Genomic DNA, 19,143 nt, shown 5'->3' on the forward strand with positions numbered 1-19,143 from the left:
TCTTAAAAAGTATATATTTAGTTTTAACTAATATCTATCAAATATAAAATATAATAAAAGTGTCACTGAAACTGAATCACCATATAATATGATGACTAAGTGATATATTTCGTAATGATTAAGAAATTGAAGATTAGTAACACATCTTAACTTTGGTGACAGAAAATTTTGTTCGTTAAAATAATTATGAGTAACTGCTATAATACATACCTTGAAAGTTGGCATAAAATTTTCCCGAACTGCATTTGTTGCCCCAAATGAAGTCATTTGAAAGCAATTGTTATATTGTTGAATATGTGTCAAAAAGTGTATAGAATCTGTTCCTATTCCTGAAACCAATGAGTACAATGGTTCTGGTGGTGGATCCAATGGTATCAATTTCACTTTACCATTTGCGCAACACAATCCATTGGCTTCGTTTTTGTATTTTAATGCCTTACAGTGTGAGCAAACCAAGTTCATAGAACCAATAACAACACATTGGTAGTTACTGTAGTCAATTGACACATCGTAACTGAAAGCAGCTGGATTCAAACTTGCGCGATTATTAGTTGAATGTCGCGCTCGCGCTTCACGCGTTTGTGATATCCGAATTCTTTCACGTTCATTTCCGTCGTCACGTTCTTGTGCAGTACGATTAGATCGGTAATTAGCTTGGTTTATAGCATTTCTGGTTCTTCTACCTAAATTGCTTCGTCTTATAGGAGGCATATCAAATATAAATTATTTTTTCACTAATCACGAACTAAACAAACACTAACTAACTAAACACTCTGCACAAAACACGATATACGAATTTGTTTCGTGTATCACTTGACAATTCATCTGTCATCTGTCAAAAGTCATCTGTAACAGACAACTCTTTTTTTTAAATTTGATATGACTTGAACTCAAATCCTTTTAAGCCGTACGAATTGTTTTATTTATTTAAAATTTGAATTAAATTTTAAACAAATAAAAAATTTTAAATAAATAAAACAATTCGTACGGATTAAAAGGATTTGAGTTCAAGTCATATCAAATTTAAAAAAAAAAAGTTGTCTGTTACAGATGACTTTTGACAGATGACAGATGAATTGTCAACTGATACACGAAACAAATTCAAACAAAAAGGGCTATTTTTAGGGTTTTTCCAGCAATAATTCTAATTTTTCTCGCCGTAAAAACCATCCCTGAACTTCAACGAACATTTTAAAAAAAGATTTGGCCAAATTGGTCCAGGCGTTGTTGAGTTATGCGCTTAGGAACATATTTTGCGATTCATTTTTATATATAAGACTAGCTGACCCGACAGACTTCGTCCTGTCAAAAAGATTTGTAATGTGGCAGTTTTTGTGCCTACGTATTTTAAAAAATTCTCCTGAACAGAACCATCACCCTGGTGATAGGGCGTTGTGAATAAAAAATAATTAAATAAAACATATATAAGGATTGAAAAGTAAGTAATCGCTTTATTGTTAATCATGTGAATCATAATTATTATTATTATTATCATTATATTGCTTTGTGGTATACGATGTTTTTTGTTTGATTACCTGGCGCATAGATAAACAAATCTGATGGTTTTCCAACACGGGAACAGGCAACATACAATTGACCATGTGAGAAACATGGGTTTTCTAGATTAATACCACAAACACTTAATGATTGCCCCTGGGACTTGTTTATAGTCATAGCAAAAGCAAGCCGTCAACATGTCTATAGGAAATTTGCCATTACCAATGTCAATGAGTTGTTTAGAGAATATGTTTCCAGATTGGTCATTTTGCAACTCGACACGCATATTCTTGCTTAAATGAAGTACTTTAACATGTTTCCACAAATTGGAGGACTTTAGACATGCATTGAGTTCATCAGCTGGCGTTGATCGTGGAATCACTGGCAATGTTTGACGAAAATCTCCTGCTAATAAAATCATTGCACCACCAAATCGGTTATTATTGCTACGTAGATCTTTTAAGGTTCTGTCTAAAGCCTCCAAAGATTTTTTATGTGCCATCGTGCATTCATCCCAAACAATCAATTTACATTGCTGCAAAACCTTTGCCATTGCAGAGTTCTTCGAAACGTTGCAGGTTGGAGTTTCATTGCTTTGCATATTTAATGGCAATTTTAGTGCTGAATGGGCTGTTCGACCACCTTCAAGCAAAGTTGCTGCGATTCCCGACGAAGCGAGTGCAAGTGCAATTTTATTTTGTGAGCGAATTGTTGCTAATATTAATGAAATAAAAAAAGTTTTTCCTGTACCACCAGGTGCATCTAAGAAATAAATCCCTCCAGTTTCATCATTTGTTACTTTCATAAGAGTTTCAAATACATACTTCTGTTGTTCATTTAACAGTGGAAGATTTGTTTGAATTTATTCTTTCAAAGCGTTGAGATCATACAGTCTTTCTCGATGCAACTCTTGGTTAAAAGCGTCATGCATTGGACGATTGGGCGCGGTCAGGCCTAATTGAATTAATAGTTTGTTTGACATTATCAAGCACATGTCCTCAATTGAAATCAATGCTTCATTGTAAATTTCTTCACTGATTTGTATATTTGGATTTCCCATTCTATTCCGTATTTGATACAAAATATCATCACACATATAATCTTTGTACTTCATCCACAAATCAATTGGGTTTGATGGGAAGCATGTAGATATGATTATAGAAAACAATGTTCGTATTTGATGAGTGTGTGATGATATTACAGCATCATTGAGAGTTTGATCCCAATGAGCGTCATTTTCAAGCAATTGCAAACGTTGACAGGCTTCTCTGTAGGATCCACACAATTCACCATCAACAGTTCGTAACTGTTGGAATGATGTTGGGCCACGTACATTGACTAATAGCAGTCGTAAATAAAAACATTCATCATTGCTTGGATGTACTGAATAAATCCGGCCAATCGCATCGGTGGAATATACATCTGTATATCCTGGAACTGGTTTTCCTTGTTTCCGTCGTATAAATCTCCTTGAGGATTGATTCCAGGTATAATATTTTGGCATTTCAGAATATAGCAATGTTTGTGCGAAATCATCGTTTTGGCATGTCTCAAAAAAACTGGTTAATGTAGTAGATGGTGGCTGAGCAGCTCTTTGTACTGCGTTCTGTGCTGTAAAATACACTCTTTGTCCATATTCTAAATGCACAGCTAAGTGAACAACAGAAGGGTGTCTCTCATGAATAGGAAAAGAAAATATTCGCCAAACTGCTTCATTACTACTGACATAGCGGCCCATTTGGTATAGGGTAACTTCATCATTAGAATTCTCTGCACCAATTCCAATCACAGCCATATCACTCCCTTTGGTTACATATTTGCAAATGTATTTAATCGATTTCACTGAATGGCAAGATTCAACGTTGATGTGTGCTTTGAATGTCTTTGATAAAATGGGTGAATATGGAACAATCCAACGATTATCTATTTCAATATCTTGTTAATTTAATTTGACAATTGTTGATTTTCCATTGTCTGCTGTCGATCTGCGACGATACAATGGATAACCGTCATTACCAGTAATTGTTTCCGATATTAATGTCCGTGGATATCGTTTTGAACATTTACCATCCATCATACACGGTGAATTTTGATTAAGAGTTCCACAGGGACCATGTATCATGTTTTTGATAACTACCTCATGCAATCCAGGATCTACTTGTACATTAGGGATTTCAGCTGATATCACTGCATCAACTTCATTTGGCCTTATCTTTTCAACCAACCAAATCAAAATGTGTGCATGTGGCAATCCTCGTTTCTGCCACTCCACAGAATACATCCAGCAGCGTGTCTCACCAAACACATTATGTTTTACGATGAAATTCATTAAAGATTTCAACTTTTGTCTAAAGACTCTGGCTGTAATATCATGACGATCAATGGATGATTTCCCAGGTAATAACTCCTGCTTAATTTCTATCCATTGCGGATTGCATGTAAATGTGATGAACAAATCTGCTGTACCATAATGACGAACATACGACATGGCATCTTGAGCATATTCGTGCATATGCCGAGGGCTTCCGATGTATGTTGCTGGAAGAATAGTCATCCGACCGACATTCTGTGCATTTCCATCAGTATTAATCGCATCTCGAAGGTGAATATACTCTTCAGATCGGAGTTTGGTTTGATTCAACCTGATGAATGTTAATCTCTCCGTTTCAATTTTAACATACATGTCATCAACATATTTGTGATATAATCGCCGACATTTCAATATGTGATTATCTGCATTTTCCCGAATCATTAGGCGGTATGAATAATAGTTCATTGAACTGACTTTTTTGTTGGTTTCAGAACCTGTAAACAGATTTTGTTTTAATAACATTCAAATATAAAATTAAAATACATAATATAGTGACTGAGATATTATCGCCATAGCTAAACTAATATTTTAGTTACCTGTAATGGGATTTATCATTTTTATTGATAAATCGTAGCCATCTTCACCTTGCCAAAATATAATGGGATATTGCAGTGCATCATATGAGCGGTGTGTTTCCTTTATAGGTTGTAATTGAAAATTCCGACGATGTAAAACAATATCACGGGATTCCAAGTTTTCTCCAACTACAACGATAGCAACTTCATCAATAGTTGGTGCATTAAAACGTCTTGTATGTTGACCTGCAGGTGTTTTATCAGCTCTGATTACAATTTTGTGATTATCGGATGGCATCAGATCCAGGGCAGTTTTAAACAATATAATCAATTGATTGTGTTGATGAAATAAAGTTTGTAATTGTTCTACAATAGACCTTTTTACTAAATTGTTATGTGCACAACGCAGATCAATTTCTTGTGGTGAATTGCCCATAAAATAAATTTGCAGGAATTTGTTGTCGCTATCTGACACTGGTAACAGTGAACCTGCTCTGTGATATATTTGCCCTTGTATCTGTAAATAAAAAAAATATTATGGTGTGGTATAAATTAATGGATTGTCAATGATCAAACTTAAATAATATTTGATCTTAAAAAGTATATATTTAGTTTTAACTAATATCTATCAAATATAAAATATAATAAAAGTGTCACTGAAACTGAATCACCATATAATATGATGACTAAGTGATATATTTCGTAATGATTAAGAAATTGAAGATTAGTAACACATCTTAACTTTGGTGACAGAAAATTTTGTTCGTTAAAATAATTATGAGTAACTGCTATAATACATACCTTGAAAGTTGGCATAAAATTTTCCCGAACTGCATTTGTTGCCCCAAATGAAGTCATTTGAAATCAATTGTTATATTGTTGAATATGTGTCAAAAAGTGTATAGAATCTGTTCCTATTCCTGAAACCAATGAGTACAATGGTTCTGGTGGTGGATCCAATTGTATCAATTTCACTTTACCATTTGCGCAACACAATCCATTGGCTTCGTTTTTGTATTTTAATGCCTTACAGTGTGAGCAAACCAAGTTCATAGAACCAATAACAACACATTGGTAGTTACTGTAGTCAATTGACACATCGTAACTGAAAGCAGCTGGATTCAAACTTGCGCGATTATTAGTTGAATGTCGCGCTCGCGCTTCACGCGTTTGTGATATCCGAATTCTTTCACGTTCATTTCCGTCGTCACGTTCTTGTGCAGTACGATTAGATCGGTAATTAGCTTGGTTTATAGCATTTCTGGTTCTTCTACCTAAATTGCTTCGTCTTATAGGAGGCATATCAAATATAAATTATTTTTTCACTAATCACGAACTAAACAAACACTAACTAACTAAACACTCTGCACAAAACACGATATACGAATTTGTTTCGTGTATCACTTGACAATTCATCTGTCATCTGTCAAAAGTCATCTGTAACAGACAACTTTTTTTTTTAAATTTGATATGACTTGAACTCAAATCCTTTTAAGCCGTACGAATTGTTTTATTTATTTAAAATTTGAATTAAATTTTAAACAAATAAAAAATTTTAAATAAATAAAACAATTCGTACGGATTAAAAGGATTTGAGTTCAATTCATATCAAATTAAAAAAAAAAAAGTTGTCTGTTACAGATGACTTTTGACAGATGACAGATGAATTGTCAACTGATACACGAAACAAATTCAAACAAAAAGGGCTATTTTTAGGGTTTTTCCAGCAATAATTCTAATTTTTCTCGCCGTAAAAACCATCCCTGAACTTCAACGAACATTTTAAAAAAAGATTTGGCCAAATTGGTCCAGGCGTTGTTGAGTTATGCGCTTAGGAACATATTTTGCGATTCATTTTTATATATAAGATTGTCCACCGATACACAACGTTTTCCCATCTTGCAATCAATTTACGGATTTCATCTCGAAAGAACGATGTATATTTTGAGGCTATACACGAATCGACCATTTTTTTTGGTATCTTTATAAGAAGTGTATCGTTGCTGAGATAGGCCACGATTCATTATCGGAACAATTAGTAATCAGAAGTAGCAATGCCTGGAGAATACGGCGGGCACGGTAGTACTTCCCATTTTAATATTTCCAAATATATTTCCATCAGTTTTACAATATGTAGTCGATTGTTGTCATGCTGAAGAATAATATTGTTGAATCTTTGCACGTATTTTGGCTGTCTTCGGGCAATGCTCTAATTGTAGTCGATAGCGTTCCCCATTGATGATTTCAGGAAGTAATCTCTTCAAACTCTGGTCTTTAAATTTGTTGGTTATTCAGAACTCTTCGGTCTTCGGTCAAAATCACCACATTCAAAACGTCCAAAACAATATTCATCTGTTGAAATCCATAGAGCATGGTTGTTATAAGCTTCACATAGCATTCAGTGATATTCAGTCGCCTTTTTCGACTTTCTCGGTACATATTTAGAAATTTTCAACGCACTGAAGACATATTTTGTTTACATTTCAGTAAAATGATACATACTGAAAAGTGAAGCCTGTAAGGTGAGGCATCAACATAAAGCTACAAACAACAAATGTACCCGATGCTATTTAATATACCATCTATTGTAAATCATGTCCTGATTTTTTTCAAATTGTCTTCAGTATATAGTACCATGAGGTACATAAATCAATCTCAAATACATTATAACAGATCAATTGAAAAGTCTCCGGCCTACCGTCGTAAAACACATTATTTTGACAAAATTCGTTTTTTTATTCAACATAATTCCCTTCAAGGGATAAACTGATTATAGCGACTCTCCAACTTTTCGATACCATTGTCCTTTGCTTCAAAATAGGCCTCAATTTCGGCGATCACCTCTTCATTCGACGAAAATTTCTTGTCTAGAGCATTATTTTGAGATCTGAGAACAGGAAATAGTCGCTGCGGGCCAGATATGGAGAATACGGTGGATATGGAAATAATTCGAAGCCCAAATCATGGATTTTTGATACAGTGCTTTGTCGTGATGAAGCAGCACTTTCTTTTTCTTCATATTCGGCTGTTTCTCGGCCATTTATTTAAAGAAACCATTTATTTATTAGAAAATTATTCCATGCGCATCCCAAAATATAGACGCCATAACCTTGCCAGCCGACTATTGCGTTTTCCCACGCTTTGGAGTGGGTTCATCGTGTGCAGTCACTCGGATGACTGTCGACTTCGGAGTGAAATTATGAATCCGTGTTTCATCTATTGTCAGACATGTTTTCAGACAGTTTATGACAGTATAAAACAACAACGATATTTTAGGGCACCGTGTATTTGTCTTAACCATAGAGGGAGGACTGATATACAAGAACCAATATTTGCTCTTGATTATTTTGTGAAATATAGCGTTTCTGCATATACAACTGCTCCATAAATTATAAAAATAATATCTTGTGAATATAACTAGGAATTAATAATTCTTATTTGTTTAAATATGTATATCAGAGCGCTATTATCATGAATATGATCAAAGCCCAAATTCAAATGACCTTGCTGATATTGAACTGCACTTGGTATTGACAATGGACGTTACCATAATTTTAAATTTATGTTGATAAAGCAATAATGCAGCTTGATAATATTTGAGCCCGTGTTGAAGTGAATGTATTAATAAACAGGCAAATAAATGAAATATTTTACGTCATCTTATTCCATAAACATTGATGTATTGGTTTAGATTCATCTGGACTATAGCAAGAAGCAATTTTAATGTAACGTAAAACGTATAATATTCAGAGCGATTGTTAGATAGCATCAAAAGGCATATTTTTCCGTTCAATAATGTTTGGATTTTTCAACATTTTTAATTTATAATGATAGACGAAAGTAATAAAACAATCTAAATTGAAATTTAAAAGTTTTATTATATCTTAAGTTCGATATAGCGGATTAAATTTTCTTACTCTTTCAAAAGTCTTTATAATTTTGGACATTTTTCTCTAAACATAATAATTTTGAATGCATTATCTTAAGTTAATATTGATAAAAGCCAAAATAGCCAAAAGAACTATATTTATACATTTTAGTATTGATTTATAATTATTGAGAACATTTAAGATAACTAATATGTATCGGTATAACTCATATTTTATCAATAAGTCAATAAAAGGTCTAGTCAATTTTCTTATCAACTATAGTTCATAAATATTTCAAGCGCAGTTAATATATTTCTTGTTACTTACTAGGGGTTTGATAACGATGTGAACTTACCACAATAGATATTTTCAATTGTGATATTTTAGGCATAATATATGAACTATACGCTGACGTATTAATAATTCAAGGCGTCATTGTATTCTCAACTATTTAAAAAAAAAACAACTACACCTATGCCTACTGTAAATAAAAAGGGTTGATACTAGTGTTGGGAACTATCGACTGAAAACAGTCGAAACAGTCGATGGGTTTTCTAAACGCCCAATAAATTGCATTTCCAAATACTGTAAAGTCTTGGTCAGTAGTTGTGTCTTGAATTTCGAGTCATGGAACTATATTCATATTTTTTGAAGTTAGAATGCAAGATTATTTGCAATACCAAATCCTGATTTTTTAAATCTAGGATCCAAAAATTTGGATTTCCCGCATATCGTGTTCATTTCTAAAATTACCAATCTTTTATTGATGACATCTAATAGACAATTTTGTAATTTTTTCCCCATTCACTTGTTAAAATCCTGGATCTGATGGAATGTTGTTGTCCTCTTCTTAATGGTATAATTAAAGAGATCATGGGATATCTTTCACCAGATAACTCGGTGGTCATTATTTCAATGGGCTTTAAAAGTTGAACACATTCTGTTAAGATAGTCCATTCGTCAACAAATAAAAACTGTGGTGCTCTTCTTAATAGTCATTAAAATAAATTGTTGAATAATAAAGTAGAGTTTTCCTATCAGAAAATGTATTTATTACAAATATTTAATATACTTTATTCACCTCTTTACCGTTAATATTTTTAAAAGAAATTTAACAACTGCTACTGCAAAAAAATTCTTCAAATCTTTTAGGACCTATGCAATTTCTGAAACCTTTGGAATCTAATTTTAGTTTTCAAGATTTTAGGAAAAAAGATTTGACAAGCAAAAGGCTTGGACAAAAGTCGTGAAAGTTTATCAAATTATTACCTATTATACCAGCCCAAAGTATTACCTATTAAGCCAATCAAAAGTGTCTTACTATTTATCATTTACAATTTTATTTTTTTGCCGTCGAAAACTAGCGTTTCAAAATGCTGCTATATTAATTTACAATATATAGTTATTCACAAGCAAACTAAATATATATATATATATATATATATATATATATATATATATATATATATATATATATATATATATATATATATATATATATGAAACCGATAGTAAAGTCGATAGTAAAAAGTAGTCAATTACTAAACAGTCGATAGTCGATTTCAGTCGATTGTTCCCAACACTAGTAAATACCGTGGATCAAAATTCCCTGAGTTTTCATTTACGATTTATATTTGCCTTGAATAAAATTATTTTCATCTCTACATTATCATTCGCATAGTGTACAAATTTATTTACAATTATTAATCGTGTTGCCATTGAGAAAGGTCAGTGTTAACTAATTTTTCTTTAATAATAGTCGATGGATAAATTACTAATTAGCCACTTGAAGTTTTTTAATTTGAACCTACAATTTTGACCTTCATATCGCATCACATACTATTACAAACTATTTATCTTTATTTACGAAAAATATTTTAAATATATCTCAAGGCTGTCTTGATTTAATCAGTTAATCCCATTCATTTACTATATTTCTGATAAATAGTAAGATTGACGGTACAGCGATTATAATCTATATATTAATACTCTGATCATTTTTTCGCCGTAAAAAGACATTTATTGAAAAAAAAAATGGTACAATATGTATTAACGAAAATATTGTCCATCATTTTCCCATCTTTCTGGCAACATGACAAAATAGAACAGCATAGCAGCATATTTAGCATATTTAAAAAAACATATTGGTTTTATTTTATTATTTCTTGAGCGTTTGGAAACCGTCCAGGCTATGCTATTTAGATCGATAATCAGAAGGTGCTATGTCTGGTGAGTACGCTGGGTGCGGTAGAACTTACCATTCGAGCAGTTACTCGTTATTGGTCATCTTTTTGCAATAATGGCTTGTTCAATTTACGTCGGTATAACAGGTCAATTGAAAAGTCCCCGGCCTGACACATAGATGGCGCTACTAGAATTAAATCCATGTGTATTTTAGTTAGGCCTAACTCTCAAAAGATGTGTGTATAAATTTGACAGCTATCGGATCATTAATTTGTGATTTATAGCATTTTTGCTTAACTAAACTTTTGTTATTGTGAAAAAAAATGGATAAAAAGGAATTTTGCGTGCTGATAAAATATTGATTTTTGAAGAGAAAAAATACAGTTGAAGCAAAAACTTGGCTTGATGCCGAGTTTCTAGACACTGCCCTAGTAAAATCAACCATTAAGGATTAGTATGCTAAGTTTAGACCTGGTGAAATGAGCACCGAAGACGGTGAACGCAGTGGACGCCCAAAAGAGATTGTTACCGACGAAAACATTTAAAAAATCCACAAAATGATTTCGAATGGCCGTAAATTGAAATTGAATGAAATAACAGACACTCTAAAGATATCAACTGAATGTATACATCATATTATTCAGAAATATTTGGGTATGAGAAAGCTCTGTGCAAAGTGGTTGCCGCGCGAGCTCACTTTTGGCCAAAAACAACGACGAGTTGATGATTCGGAACAGTGTTTGAAGATGATCAAGGGTAATAAACCCGAGTTTTTAAGTCGATATGTGACAATGGATGAAACATTGCTCCATCTTTTCACTCCGAAGTTCAATCGACAGTTATCCGAGTGGACTGCACACGATGAGCCCGCTCCAAAGCAAAGGTTATGGGGTCTGTATTTTGGGATGCGCATGGAATAATTTTCATTGACTGCCTTGAAAAAATGAAAAACCATCAACAGCGACTATTACATAGCGTTACTGGACCGTTTGAAGGACGAAATCGCCGGAAAACGGCAGCATTTGGAGGAAAAGAAAGAGCTGTTTCACCAAGACAATACACCGTGTCACAAGTCAGTGAAAACGATGGCAATAATCCATGAATTGGGCTTCGAATTGTTTCTTCATCTACCGCATTCTTCAGATCTGGCCCCAGCCACTATTTCTTCTTCTCAGATCTCAGAAGAATGCTCGCTGGGAAGAAATTTTCGTCGAATGAACAAGTGATCACCGAAACTGAGGCCTATTTTGAAGCAAAGGACAAATCGTACTACAAAAATGGTATCGAAAAGTTGGAGTGTCGCTATAATCAGTGTATCCCCTTGAAGGAAATTATGTTGAATAAAAAAAACTAATTTTGCCAAAAAAATTGTTTTACTATGTTAGGCCGGGGACTTTTCTATTGGCCTAACATGTTACTAATTTCACTATGTACAGCAAAACTTTATGGTCATGAATATTCTGCACTGCACTACACAAAATCACACAGTTTGGCCTGGAGTCTGCGCCATTGTTCAGTGTTGTCCAACAATTGCAGCACTTCGATGTTAATATGGGAGTGGAAATGTATGGAGAGGAGCCTGTAGTATCTGGATGTATCCACAATACTTCTCAAGACTTTATTCTGAAATATTTGTGTTATATTGTTATTACTTCTGACAAAACATCCTCATAACTGAATTAAATAATTAATTATTTTTAATATTTGGTTGTATAGCAATAACTTATTATATATAGATAATTCACACTTTATTCTAAATAAGAATATACTAAATAACTTCAAAAATACGTTTTTTTGTATTCTAATTCGACTTCACTTCTTTCTAATTTGTTATTAACCTTTTTATTAACTAATGAATTATTTTTTATTAACCAACGAAGTTTTACATCAAAATTCATCAAAGAAACTGTTGAGAGAACAGTTTGGTTGTAAGTGATTTACTCTTTTTTCCAAGTCTGGTCTTGCAGTTTTCTGGTTACTTGTTTGCTACTGTTTAGTGTAATTGCAAGTAGGTAAAAAACAGGGCTCAAAACATTGGCTTGTGGCTCACCTTCTTTTGTTTCTTTCATTGTTGAGTAAGCTTCTTCTTATTTAACTATAAACATCGATAATATTTTATGGAGTTTAAATATTCACGCTGGCTTGCACTATCTCTAAGAATATAGCTTAGAAAACTTTTTTTCGTCGAAATAGATTCTTTTAGTCGGCCTTTTCAATAGTGTCCGTTATGCTATATGCCTGGTCGATTGTTGCATATTTGCACACAAACCAAACCGATGTGCAGTTGATTCTTCAACTGCTAAACGGCTTGAAAGTTCTCTGAAAGTTTGAACTGGGTTTTCGCTCAATAAGTCTTGCGGTACATTGTCTTCGAACCTTTTTGGCTCCGGAAGCATTCTTTGCCATTGACATCCAAATTACCACTTTTAAATCGTGAAACCTAAATCGACAATTCTGATATGATTATACTATATTTATAATGCATCTTATTAGGTAGGTATTAAACTAAATTGAGTGTATATAGTATACAAAATACGTGTAGTAGATAATTTAAATAGGGTTTTTGTTGATTTTTATTTAGTTATTACAAGGATTATTATGTACATATTTTATTTTAAAATGTTTTTGTTTTGTTTTAAAAACCTAAGTTTAATTATTTTATAATTTTTAGTGAGTTTTGAAATCGGTTTAATTTTTTTATTAAAAATATTTTATGTAAAGAAATGTTAAAACCATCACATGTAACAGTTTTTTAGATTTATTTAGATACAGCCAAGAGCAACATTGTTCGGAAAAAATATTGATATATAATTGTTTTGCAGCTTTATATAATACCACAAATTTTTGTTTCAGAAAAACACACCAAACGCAACATGTTCGACATGGCCAGCGTATCTCCTTTTTTCCAAATATTCTTCCTCAATTCCGTCTCAGACATGATAATGAACTTCTTCTTCAACTCCACCGACGTTCAAGCATTACTGAAATCAAACGAAACTTTCGATGCCGTTATATTAGAACAATTCTTATGCGACGGCTTGCAAGCTTTGGGACACCATTTCAATGCACCCGTCATCATATTCAGTACCATTGGTTCCAACCGGTGGGTGAACAACCTGGTCGCCAATCCAGAACCTGCCAGTTATATTCCCGATTTATTCTTGAGTTCGACGGGTGATATGACATTCAACGAGCGAGCGTATAATTTCTTGTTTTCGGCCATAGCTCAACTGAATTTATATTATATCGTTTACCCGAAACATGCGAGATATGTAAAGAAATATTTTCCAAAAGCTCCTGATTTCGAAGATATCCACTTTAACGTGTCTCTTGTCCTATTAAACGCACACGAAAGTATCAATCAACCTGTTCCCCATGTACCCAACATGATTGACATCGGCGGATATCACGTAAACCCGCCCAAAGAATTACCCAAAGATTTACAAGACTTTATGGACAGTGCCAAAGATGGAGTGATTTATTTCAGTATGGGTTCTAATTTGAAACCTTCCGACATGCCTACCAAGATGAAGGAAGTTATCTTGGAGGTGCTTGCTGCGAGAAAAGAGAAAGTTTTGTGGAAATGGGACGAGGACGTTTTGGAGAACCAACCAGCGAATGTGAAGATATCGAAATGGTTTCCACAACAGGGTATTTTAGGTAAATATATTTTTATTTTCTTCTTATTACTAGAGCACTAGGAACGAAAGATAAGTTTTTCAACAAAATAAGAAGCGTTTTATTTCTCAGCAAAATCCAAATAATTGATTTTTAATGCCTTCAGTGATGAGTTCTTCATTCATCCCAAATTTCTTCGACCCACTCGGCCAATTCAAAGCAAAACCTGCAGAATATGCTGTAATACCTGTTCGAGGCGATATTATACGAGATTTTTGCCATACTTGATATAACTAATCTTTCTTCTGTATTCGGTAGTACATATACTAAAATTGGAACGATACAGAGAATATTAGCATGCCCCCTGCGCAAGGATGACATGCAAAATCGTGAAGCGTTTCACACCTTTACCGCTCATAAGAGCAACAAGAACTTTGTCATATATTCTATGTATATTCAATCAATATGAAGCTGAGAAATATCCTGAACACCTTTTCATATTGTCGGACGGTTCCAAGAGCAATGCCACTTCAGGCTTCCCGTTTCATCGGGTGTATTGACGGCTGAACTGTTTGCCATGTATAGGGCCCTGATCTCTGTACAAGACAAACGATTAGTTATCACCTCCGATTCAATGAGCTCTTTAAAGTGCCTCCAACCATATCTACCTCTACACCCGCCAGGAGTGCTTATCCGCGAACTAACCTCTAAATTGGAAAGAAGCGGCAAAACTATCATCTTTATGTGGCTCCCTTCCCACTCTGGGATCATTGAAAATGATAGAGCAGATTACTTAGACAAGAAGAGGTAGGTATCACTTACTGAACATTTCCTCTTCTGGTGCTTCATATCTCTAGACATCTAGACCAATTCAGATAGGATCTAATAGAAAACAACAAATTTTGGGAGGTGAAAAAAGAGTATTATCAGGGCCTTAGTACCACCAACATCAGCAGGCGCAACTTAAGTTTATTCTTGCGTCTCAGAATTGGTCACTGCAAACCTGAGTTTCTCATTAAGGGAAGAAGTCCACAATTGTGAATGCCGAAGATATAATTCGCAAAGATGGTTGGTCAACCTGGGAGAGACGATGGACCGGTGTTATAGGTTGGAGAACCTGGAAAAGCTAATTAATCTTCTAACCGACAGGACTACTACTTATATAATAGTGTGCATCTATGTAATATCATGAATGTTCGTTTAATTTTTTGTATCTTATATCCTTTTCACTGTCATGAGTTATTCAGTTATTCAAGCATCTGTATGCTTTTACATATTTTACTTGTCATCTTGCAACATACTTACAATAACAATGTAAATTTTAACTGATAACTGCTACTGTAAATGTGTTGTATATTGTATATCTGTAAATAGACCCTAAATAGTTCCGGAGGCTGATGGGTCTAAAATATATAAATAAATAAAACTTTCTTCTTCGCCAAATTCAGTCGTTTTTACTTCAGATCAATAACAAGTCTGTCCAAAAGATCTGAATTATACTTGCCGGTGATCGTTTTACCTTGTTCTAACATAATCGACACGAGTGACACCATCCAAAACCACACGTAAAAAAACGGACTCTATATCCGTCATAAGAATTTATCGACACATGGTGTTATTGTGTATTAAATCACATCGTATGTATTCGTAACCAACTTCATGTCAAGGTTTTTTTACTTCAATTAGAGCAAGAGTGCAGTTCGGTGAATGCTGTGTGAAGCTTAAGATTCGTTTCGGCCTTTTAAAAGGGGTGATTTTGACACTGACGACGAAGAGCGTTCTGGACAGACAGAGGGAACATTTGAAGACGAATATTCGAAGTGGTTGCTCGACAATGATCACGAATCACTAGGGGAACATGATAATGATCTGAAAGCTTGGATATTTTGCCTCGTGTCATTAGAAGGCGTTTGTTCATGTATGAAATGCTGTCTCAACGGCAAAATTCATTATCATTTTGGATCCTGTTGTTACTGGCGATGAAAAGTGAATCCATTACGACTATCAATGGTGGTCGCTATCGACTATAATTGATTTGAGCTTTTTGTGCCGAGCACTATGCGTAAAATAATCGGAGGACGAGTAAAGGCACAACAAGTTTATTCTTCAGTATGACAACGCTCGGCCACATCTTGAAAAACCGGTGAAAATATACCTAAAAATATTATAATTGGAACTGCTGCTCCAACAGTCATATTTTTCAAACCTTGCTCTTTCTGATTACTACATGTTCCAACATATGAAGCGCGACCTGCCTGAGTCGCCCCTCACTTCGTACAGAGATGCCAAAAATGGGCCGATTTGAGGATGACTTCAAAAGATACTTAATTATGTCGAGAGAGAACAATATCTTTAAAAAATACATTGTAGCGATCTTTTACAATGAGACTTTAAATTAAAATAACCGGTTTTTCATAGAAAAACTATATTACGAGTCAATACTTACCCGATTCATAACTTATATAAATAACAGTCTACTGGAATACTGGTCTGCTGGGCAGATTATTAAAATTCTAAGAAAATAACAAAAATGTAATCCAAAGATCACCTGTAGTCCTTCCAATAAAACAGCCGATGCACGTCATCACAACTTATAATGAAACTAATTTAATGAAATTAAATTAAATGAAACAAATTTAAGTTTTTGTTTTATTTTGATTCTGACATAACAAAATACCAATGTAAATGAAATGAAAATAACGATATCAGATATAATATATTTTAACATTGTAGTACATCTTATGTATAGATTTCCAAAGGACTTTAACTACAGTTAATTATATAGTCATAATAGCATATAGGTTAGAGTTGCTTTATTATATTTACATTTAACTCCTCAAAGAGTTGCAGATCTCTAAGTTTTCTGAGGAGACCTCCAAGAAAGAAAGTAACCATTTGCTTTGAAATAATTGTGCTAAATAATATTTATATGGAAAAAAATACTCACTGTTTGTATACAATCATAAATCTCGAATAGGGCTAACATCAAGGTGATCTTGATTGAATATGTAGAAGTAAGGTAAAATACTCTATATAATATGAGAGAATTACTGTAATAAGACTCTGAATAATATGAGTTTCAAACACCTTGATATAAATTATTAAAATTCTAAGAGAAAAATCAAAATATTAATGAACTATTTTATATCACAATGGCATCAGATTTTTAGTTTCACTGTTATATGTTAGTGTCATACCAGATGATTCTCCACGAATCTTTCTATATATTTTTTTCTCTTCATTTCAGCACATCCTAATTGTAAACTGTTCATAACTCATGGAGGTTTATTAAGTACAACCGAGACAGTGTCAATGGGAGTACCCATCCTTGCCTTCCCCGTTTTTGGGGACCAAAAATTGAACGCCGGAAGAGCTGTCACCTTAGGATTTGGAAAAAGCTTACCATTTTACAGCATCTCGAAGGAGGAACTTGCGTCAACTTTAGATGAGCTGCTCTCAAACCCAAAGTAAATATTGACATATATCATACAAAACGGTATTAATAAATAGTGGTAATGTTTATTATGGTAATTATAAGTCAAGGGTTACTCTTCCTGGGGATTCCATAATTATGTAAAAACATTTTGTTTCCTAGGGAATGTCGTAATACGTTTTTGGAAAAAACAATTCAGATTACTGTTATCGCCATTTGTTCTGATACAGGATGGATGGTCACATTCAAATTGCTATTTATATTTTGAAACTAATAATGAAAAGGCAAAACTCTTCTCCATGACGATCAGTAGACTTTTACATGAGCTTTGCTGTTGTGCGTCTTTTTCTTCTCGAAAGAGGATTGCGGGAGGACCCTTGTGGGTATGTTATATTGAGAAAGTAGGCAGGCTTAATTCTTCTTCTTACAACTTGATTAGTAATTATTTCTAGGAAAGGAAAGACTTATCCAATGGAGATTTCTTTGTCCCCATAAAGCTATCGTCAGTAAATACTAGAGTTGGGAACTATGGACTGAAAACAGCCGAAACAGTCGATAGTCAAAAAACTAGCGACTGAAAATAGTAATTACTGTTTTCAGTCAAATGCAAGGTTCCAATGTGTTTTTTTCAATTCGTAATGTCAGGCGAAGATGTACGAACCCTTTCCTGTATAAATTGTGAGAGAGGGAAGGACGGAGATAATTGCTTGGAGCAGTTAATTTTATATGTGCTTATATTTTCCAACGGTAGTAAAAGTGAGACGGAGATATACAAATTCCTTCACGTACTAACTTTAAAAAAGATAAAGAAAAAAATACTTACTGAATACTATTAATACTAACATGTAATTAATAATTTCATTTTAAACGAAGTGAAATTACTTTTATATTTGAATGTTCTGTGGATCTGTAAAAAGGAATGGAATTTTTCTATGAAATGGAATAATAGCCTACAAATGTTTTATGGTATTTTAATATGTTAATTGTTAATTTAAATAATATGCTATAATAAATATAGACAATACAATAGAACTTTAACAAAACCTAAAAACTAAAGATGTACAATAACCATAAATACTAAATAAAAATTAAACATATACCTAATCATAGAAAAAAACTAATCCATGACATAATGAAAAATGTTCGCACAATAACTGCTAGAGCTTTTTTAAATAAAACAATTGCTTTATTATTGAAGGGACTGAAACAGTCGATAGTAAATAGTGACAAAATCAGTCGGACCGAAAATAGTGATTGAAAACACTCGACTGAAACAGTCAGTCGTAAAAACCAGTAAAATAAGTCGAACCAAACATGGCAACTAAAACAGTCGATAGTAAAAAGTAGTCAATTAATATACAGTCGTTTTCCCAACAGTCAGTCGGTAGTTCCCAACGCTAGTAAATACTGTGAGATTCATCTTTCCCATGGATTTTCAAGGATTTTCAATACGCTTCTCGATATACACCGTGAGGCAAGAGACCCGCCACCATTGACACAATTTCCACTGAGTAGCAATAACGGAACGATTATTTTCCATAAATATTTACACTATGTCTGCTCGTTCTTGTGGCGTATATTAATCCATAATAAAATTTGGACGCCTACACAATACAATGGTTAAAGCGAAACTGAACTAAACGTCACATAACCAAG

At 33.6% G+C, this 19,143-nt stretch overlaps 3 protein-coding genes and 1 non-coding gene across 4 annotated transcripts in view; 2 read left to right on the forward strand and 2 right to left on the reverse strand.

Annotated features, from left to right (window-relative positions):
* Positions 1 to 19,143, forward strand: part of LOC143189889 (UDP-glycosyltransferase UGT5) — a 31,615-nt gene that overhangs the window by 10,138 nt on the left and 2,334 nt on the right. The window contains exons 2-3 of the mRNA XM_076393877.1: positions 13,290 to 14,096; positions 17,302 to 17,521. Of these exons, the coding sequence (XP_076249992.1) occupies positions 13,290 to 14,096; positions 17,302 to 17,521 (1,027 nt within the window). The remainder of the gene's footprint in view (positions 1 to 13,289; positions 14,097 to 17,301; positions 17,522 to 19,143) is intronic.
* Positions 211 to 3,419, reverse strand: LOC143189892 (uncharacterized). Its single transcript, XM_076393881.1, has 3 exons — positions 2,042 to 3,419; positions 390 to 846; positions 211 to 329 (listed from the first exon to the last, which is right to left on the reverse strand). Exon 1 carries the CDS (start codon positions 3,290 to 3,292, stop codon positions 2,360 to 2,362), a length of 933 nt encoding a protein of 310 aa, XP_076249996.1. The 5' UTR covers positions 3,293 to 3,419; the 3' UTR covers positions 211 to 329; positions 390 to 846; positions 2,042 to 2,359.
* LOC143191944 (uncharacterized) lies at positions 3,307 to 8,330 on the reverse strand. Its single transcript, XM_076397383.1, has 3 exons — positions 8,301 to 8,330; positions 4,405 to 4,900; positions 3,307 to 4,302 (listed from the first exon to the last, which is right to left on the reverse strand). The coding sequence occupies exons 1-3, from the start codon at positions 8,328 to 8,330 to the stop codon at positions 3,437 to 3,439; spliced, it is 1,392 nt and encodes a 463-aa protein (XP_076253498.1). The 3' UTR covers positions 3,307 to 3,436.
* On the forward strand, positions 14,362 to 14,463 carry LOC143192095 (U6 spliceosomal RNA). Its single transcript, XR_013004720.1, has one exon. It is a non-coding gene; the product is annotated as a U6 spliceosomal RNA (small nuclear RNA).

The sequence above is a fragment of the Rhynchophorus ferrugineus genome, unplaced genomic scaffold (assembly GCF_030347505.1).
Source record: "Rhynchophorus ferrugineus isolate W39M unplaced genomic scaffold, kcgeb_rfMv2 rfM2, whole genome shotgun sequence".
Classification (NCBI taxonomy): domain Eukaryota; kingdom Metazoa; phylum Arthropoda; class Insecta; order Coleoptera; family Curculionidae; genus Rhynchophorus; species Rhynchophorus ferrugineus.